Source organism: Coturnix japonica, chromosome 9 (assembly GCF_054131305.1).
Source record: "Coturnix japonica strain WE chromosome 9, WE-NBRP24, whole genome shotgun sequence".
In the NCBI taxonomy this organism is placed as follows: Eukaryota; Metazoa; Chordata; class Aves; order Galliformes; family Phasianidae; genus Coturnix; species Coturnix japonica.
In genome coordinates, this window is record NC_140671.1 from 5246771 (window position 1) to 5253473 (window position 6703).

At 46.2% G+C, this 6703-nt stretch overlaps 1 protein-coding gene across 5 annotated transcripts; it reads left to right on the forward strand.

Annotated features, from left to right (window-relative positions):
• Nucleotides 1-46: 46 nt before the first annotated feature.
• Nucleotides 47-6573, forward strand: RAD9B (RAD9 checkpoint clamp component B). 5 transcript variants are annotated; one of them, XM_015877878.3, is made up of 11 exons: nt 47-142; nt 662-732; nt 1626-1775; nt 2225-2339; nt 2871-2970; nt 3285-3391; nt 4402-4508; nt 4904-4968; nt 5180-5302; nt 5583-5826; nt 5993-6573. In XM_015877878.3, exons 1-11 carry the CDS (start codon nt 109-111, stop codon nt 6122-6124), a joined length of 1248 nt encoding a protein of 415 aa, XP_015733364.2. In that variant the 5' UTR covers nt 47-108; the 3' UTR covers nt 6125-6573. The 5 variants fall into 5 exon arrangements, with proteins under 5 accessions (XP_015733364.2, XP_085411896.1, XP_085411897.1 ...); XM_085555770.1 differs by lacking the exons at nt 47-142; nt 662-732 and adding an exon at nt 1373-1505; XM_085555771.1 differs by lacking the exons at nt 47-142; nt 662-732; nt 5180-5302 and adding an exon at nt 1373-1505.
• The last annotated feature ends 130 nt before the right edge of the window (nt 6574-6703 follow it).

The following is a 6703-nucleotide window of genomic DNA, read 5'->3' on the forward strand; positions in this document are numbered from 1 at the left end:
CACCGTAGGGACAAAAGAGTGTGAAACGCGTTTCCCTGCCGGTTACATCCGGGTTTTTTGGTTTGGGGGTTTCCCGCCTTTTGTGTTACGTGAGGAGGGAGGGCCGCCATGAAGTGCGTCATTGGGGGGACGCAGCTCAGAGGTGCCTGTTACCTCATGGAGGCGGTGGGATGTTGGACAGAGCGAACAGCCTTCCCCGAGTGGGACGAGGCTGCCACAGCGGTGTTGGGAGCAGAGGAGCTGAGTGCTCACAGTGCTGTGAGAGCTCCTCACACAGCTCTGAGCCTGTGGTGAAGTCTGAGGGCAGGTTCTGTGTGGGCTTCTTAGGGCTCCAGCTGTGTGTTGTGTGTTGTGCTCGGTCAGTCTGGTCTGCACAGTGATATTTCTGGCCAAAGCAGCATTTGGTGCCATCACTGAGATGCTTTGTGTTGACGTTGGGTTGTACAGCTGCAAAGGGACCACCAACCCCACAGTGATCCTATGGAGAGCTGTTGGTGACACTGAAAATCAGCACTCTATTCCCCCACACCATCATTTCTTATGGAAAAGAGTGGGAAATATCTCACTTTTCCTCTTAAATTGCTCTGGGGAAAGTGAGGAGGTGTCACTTGTTTTTCAATTGACCTGAAATGCTTCTCGTGCTGTTTTGTTTCCCTGGCAGTGTTTGGCAGAGCCGTGCACGCCATGGCGCGGGTTAGCGACGAGTTCTGCTTCGACCCCATAGACAGAGGTGTAAGTGCATTGGATTTACTGTCAGCTTAAAGTCTTGGTTGGAAATGGTGTTTGTGCTGTTGGTTTTTACTGCAGGTCCCATTCAGTCTGAGCTGCATTCTCAGTTTCCTCCCCCCACTTCCAACGTGGACAAATGCCATATATTCTGTGGTTGTAATTTGCAGTTGATAGCACCTAAGGGCCATTCCTCTGCCTCTGATATTCCTGGGGTTTCAGTTACCCAGGCTGAATCTCATCCAGGACATCCGGATTAATACCAAGGGTTTTACTCTCATTGTCACGAATCATAAGGTTGATGTGTTGCACCTCATCAGAAATTGCCTTTAAATGAAATGTTTTTGTCCTGGTGTGACTCAGCAGGAAGAATGGCTCCTGTTAATCAGACACCACTTCCCTCAGAATGAGGTTTCTCTCTAGAGATTTCTTAATTAAAAGCAACGAGCTCAACATGCTGTGGGGCTGGTGCGTGAGAAGTGGAGATACAGTTTGTAAATGGGACGTTGTTTAGGTGCTAGAAGTGCCTGCTCATTTGTGTATCTCATGGGTTGTTTTAGAGCAGGCTCCAAGTCCTTCCCATACCTTAAATACAGCTTACAAGGGGTTGGGCAATCTGCACTTCAAGGCTTAGCTCACACACTTACACACCCCTGCACTGGGTTCCTATGTCTGCATTATGGCCAGAACTTCTGACTGGTAATAACGAAGGGGATGAGTCTGAACATGGCAATAGAAGTGATACATCTGGATTTGTTTGGAGATGCACACACATAAAGGTGCTGTGGCTTAGGTGTGGTATTGCAGATACCATGCTGGAGCTCCAGAGATGGCTTTTTTGTTAAAGGCTCAATATGAACCAGCTCCGAGCTAATAAATTACTTTGCATTGATTTTCAGCTTGCATTAAGATCAGTGAATTCTTCTCGGTCGGCGTATGCGTATGTCTTCTTCTCATCCATGTTTTTCCAACATTACTGCTGCACAGCTGCTCCTCTGCCGTGTCAGAAAGAAAAACAGTTGTCACTCGCGTGCAAATTGATCATTAAGGTACATTTTAATACACTATTACACACAGCTTTGCAAGCAATAGGGGAGGAGGCCATGCAGGCTGCTCTAAACTGAAGGGCTCCTGAGCAGTTCTGCAGAAGGGAGTGTTCATGTTTTATTGTTTGAAAGGTGTAGCCCTGAGCTGTGCACTGCAGGTTCCAAAGTCTGAATCAACCTCAGGCTGAAGGAACGCTGTGTTTCTGTCTGCTGAGGGTTTTCCTTGTAGCCTTTAAGAACAGCATGAGCTAGAGAGCATCGACACGCTGTTCTGCAAACAGGGCTGTGGGTGGGTGAGGGCAACAGAGATCAACAGCAGCAGCCTGCAGTGTGCTTACAGAGCAGCCATAAAAGCAGGAGCTTGGGATCAGCTGCATGAGATGAGAGAAATAACACTGCAAAATGTCTTAGTGAGTAACCTCTGCACTGATTGTTCGTCTTCTTTCTTTCAGTCAGTTCTTCCTATATTCAGATGCGTGAAGGTGCTGGAAAAGCACGTGGAGAAATGCAACATTTACACAAACGCTAAAGATCACCACATAACCTTTCAGCTCCTCTGCAGAAATGGTACGTTAGACATAGAGTGGATCTCCAAAAACAGCAGCAGTCTCTAACAGCAGGACCAGGTGTGATTATGAACTGAGTGTTACTGATGGGACACTGTGACAAACGCTCTCAGCCTCTTCACATCATAATTTACATCGTGACTCTGCCTTGCTAAAAAGCAGTTAGAACTGTTTCTCATACTGACTTTCAGCTGGTCAGTAATGACGTGTACTTGTTAACTGCCTTTTGTATTCCGCTGCCATTTAATTTACTGAAACAATTAAATATCGAAGGTTTTCTTCCTGTATCTGTTGCTGTTAAGGCAGTTGCTGTGGGTTCTGAAAAACGTCAGATCCTTCAGGAAATAACAAAGAGGATGAAGGAAGGTGGAGAGCATCAGAATTTGGTTTTCTATTTGTGGGTGACCTATAGCTGCACAGCTGGAGTGAGTCGCTTGTTTCCCTTGTTGAGATGTCTTGGAAGAGCAAGTAATAGTAAAAAAGATAGACCCTTAGACCAGCATTGATTTTCATTCATCTACTTTATACCTAGGCGTTGTGAAAACACATAATCTGGCTTTTCAAGAATGTGACCCGTTACAGGCTGTTTTTGCAAAGCAAATGTGTCCAAATGTCCTCAGAGCCCATTGCAGGTAATGAACATTCACATGTTTTGTTCTGGGGAATAAAACAATAATAATCCAGAGGATGGTGCTGCTCCAGCAGTCACTGACGTAACCAACATGTGAGTAGGGCCCACTCTCAGAAATGGTGAATTGCTGCTAAATCCTTTGTCCTGATATTGGATATTTCACACAGTAGCTTCAGAACAGGGATTGTTCTGCCATTAATCCTGCTGCAGAGCTCAAGGAGCATATAGTGCATGGTGTGAATCCACACCTCTGCCATTGCTAGACAATGACTTGTCTCATGTAAAGTCATTTTAATGCTGAATTCATCTTTGTAGGCTGCTGGCTGATATAATGGTTCACTTTCCATCGGGTCAAGAAGAAGTCACCTTATCCGTCACTCCAACCAGGGTTTGCTTCAGGAGTTACACTGAGGAGGACGCTGGTAAGGAAACACAAAACACAAAGGAACACTGCTGGTCCTGCATCCTTTGGGTTTAACATCCTTCAGAGAACTTGGGGTTTGTGAGTACTTTCCTGGTGTCAATGGCAGAAGAGGAATGAGGGCTGTTTTGCATTTATTGCGTTGCACGCGATGCAAAGAACTGCCTGCAGCAAATGTTCTGTACACACTGAAACAAAACCCGTCCTCTGAGCGTGTTATCTGCTGATGGATTGTGTTCCACGTCCAGGTGTCATTTCCAAGGAGGTGGCAGCTGTTGAGACTTGTTTCCATCTGCAGGCGATGGCTCTGTATCTGAACGTGCAGGGGGTGTGTTGGGGGCTGAGAAATAGAAACTGCTGAGCAAAGAAACAAATGTGGGACCTGCTGGTAGAGCTGCTCAGCAGCCAGGCGGTGGAGGAGAGCAGGACAGGAGTCAGTGCTGAGAGCTCTGAGTGCTCTGAGACTGTGATGCATCATGGCACTCTGATTTTCACACACCTGATAATAATTAACAAGCAGTTGAATGACTGTGAGCAGCACCTGATGCTGAAGAGCTTATTTTCCATTGTCACTTACATAACACCAGGGGAAAAAAATGACAGTTTAGAACAAATAACCTCAGGCCTCTCTTGTGGTCCTCTGAATGTTGCCAGTGATTGTGATCCATTGGTAAAGTCACGCTGCTGTTGGTCTTCCCAGATGGCTTCCAGAAGTGGCAGCAGCAGCGGTGGCTGTAGCAGAGCAGACTGACAGGGCTGACAGCAGCACTGCGCTCACAGCACATCGTGGAGCACAAAATAAGCTCTGTTAAAAGCCACATACATCCACAGAGCGGCCGTAAAGAATTTCAGGGCTTTTTGTTTTGCTTAAATACAAAAATGAATATAAATAAGCTGGATATCTACTACTGTCATCCACTGTGACAGCTCAGTTATTGAGATGCTGCCAATATGAAAAATCATTATAACCGTATTGTTGAGGTTTCACTCCAGCCTTGTTATTTCAAACAGACTTTCCAAAGGCGATGGTGACCGAAATACAACTGAATCCAGATGAATTTGACTACATTCAAGTTGGAGTTGATTCTGAAGTGACGTTTTGCCTTAGAGAACTGAGGGTACGTTCGGAGTTTGTTGTTTTCCATTCATTTGACCTGGGTAACACAGCGCTGTCTCAGCAGCTGGCTGAGGACTGGCTTTAGAAGGGATCTTCAGGATGCTGCACAGTCCTTCACAGCAGCCTTTGAAAGGAAAAAGAAACTTTTAAAACAACAAACCCCATCTATGCAGTGCTGAGATAACATTAATGCTACCGCAGTAAGCATCGTAGCCATTGTAATTCTACCTGCACAGCTCCAGGCAGAGAAGGCAGAAGCTGTGACCAAGCAGCAATAGCCTTTTTCCCTTTAAAGCAGACTTCACTTTTATTTTGCCAATAAACAACAGCTGCATTCTAACGTTACCCTTCTTCCACTTTTGAAACAGTGCTTAACCTCTCACTCCTTCTTTTCAGGGACTGCTGGCATTTTCAGAAGCTACCAGTGTTCCTGTCTCAATCCATTTTGACGTGCCTGGCAAGTACGTTCTGGAGCTGCCTGTGGGAACTGTTGAGATATACCCACACTGTCAGTTTTTATCTGCAGGTTACTCAATTATTTAACTAACAGTAAGATATTCACGTCAGGCTAAAAGTGATGTTCATAACTAGTCTGCAGTACAGGGTTAGGTAGTTTCTCACTGTGCACAAAGCGTGTAACGTAGACCCCTGTATGTGGCTGTTTGCGTTTAGACCAGTTGCTTTCAGCATTGAGGACATGGTGCTGGAAGCCAGCTTTATTTTGGCTACGCTGTCTGACATCACAAGTGAGACGGCTTCCCAGGAGCCTGGGTGCACCTCACAGCTGCAGGACAGGTAACAGTGGGCTGCAGGGGAGGGTGGGAGGCAGACTGGCTTAGCAGGGTGATACAACGGAGTTTGAAGTTTTCCTGCTAAGTGACCATTTCTTGGTAACACCAACAGCACAGAAACTGCTGGTGCAAGGAGAGCACTCCATTCTCCTGGCAGCCTTATTTCCATGGGGCTTTGTTGCAGTGAAGGGGTTGTTGAGAAGCTGATCTAAAGCTGTAGCACCTGAAGACATCTTAACAAAGGCATGCAGAGGGATGTAACAAATCTGTTCCCTCTGATTCAGCTCAAAGACATGCATGGACAAATCCACCAATGAGGGTGGCAGTGCTGAAGCAGTTGCTTCCAAAAGGCCACGACGGAATGGAAACACACAGAGCGGAGCATCGGGGGCACCTGCAAGTCCCTTGGCTAAACAGGTTAGAAGCGTTCCCACGGTGTCCTACAGAGATACTGCAGGCATGGGAAGAGCAGCTGTAATGGAAACAGATGAGCAAGCAGCGCCAGAAGCAGAGTCTCCTTATCACAAGGTAAAGATCCTCCCACATGCATCTACATTCTACGATAAAGCAGTGACATACCTGAGATTAGCATTTAGAAGCTGAACACTACGCGTAGTCCCAATCTTCAGAGATAATTAGCCCTCTATCCCTGTTCCACACGCAGTACCTTTCTCCTGATTGTTGCCTTTTCCAGTTTCACTCGTTGTTCTTTGGAGCAGTCTCTTGCAAGGAGCAGGACACCAGCAGTCACACCATCCATAGTTTAGCAACAGCCAGCGACACGGAAGAGGATCTCGGCAAGACACAGAGCTCACAAGTTCTCTAGTAACGTGAATGAATCTAAGACTAACGTGGGCTGCCCTGGAAGTTAAGTGTGTATTTGGCACAGTGTAGAGCTGTGTCTGGCTTTAGAATGAAGTTTTTCTGTTATGAAAGCATCCTCAATTTGTTAGGGAAGTGGGTTTAATGGAAACTAACTGTACCTGTGTTCTGATCGTTCTAAAATGGAGGATGCAAAGTTAGGTCATTATGTTTTGTACATCCTGTTGCTGTGTTTTGTACGTTCTGCTCTTCAGCCGTGTCAGAGCTTCACACAAAGCTGCTCTTGTACAGTTACAAGCACTGGAAGAAACCACCCACTCCTGTACAGCCAAATGATTGCTGATGTGGTTGTTGGTTTGATGACAGAAACTTGTAGAACTGAGTACTTGGCTGACGAGAAGCTGCATAAAGATGCATTTAGAAAATAAAAATGATGCAATAACTGATTGGGAAGCCTGAGCTGAAGAGTTCAATGTGTCAGGTTTGGATTGTTCTTTTCCCTTCCCTTATCTCTTCCACTGGGTCAGTGACAGCAGCCGGGCACAGAAAGGCATCACCCACATCCACCATGTGTGATGCAGCA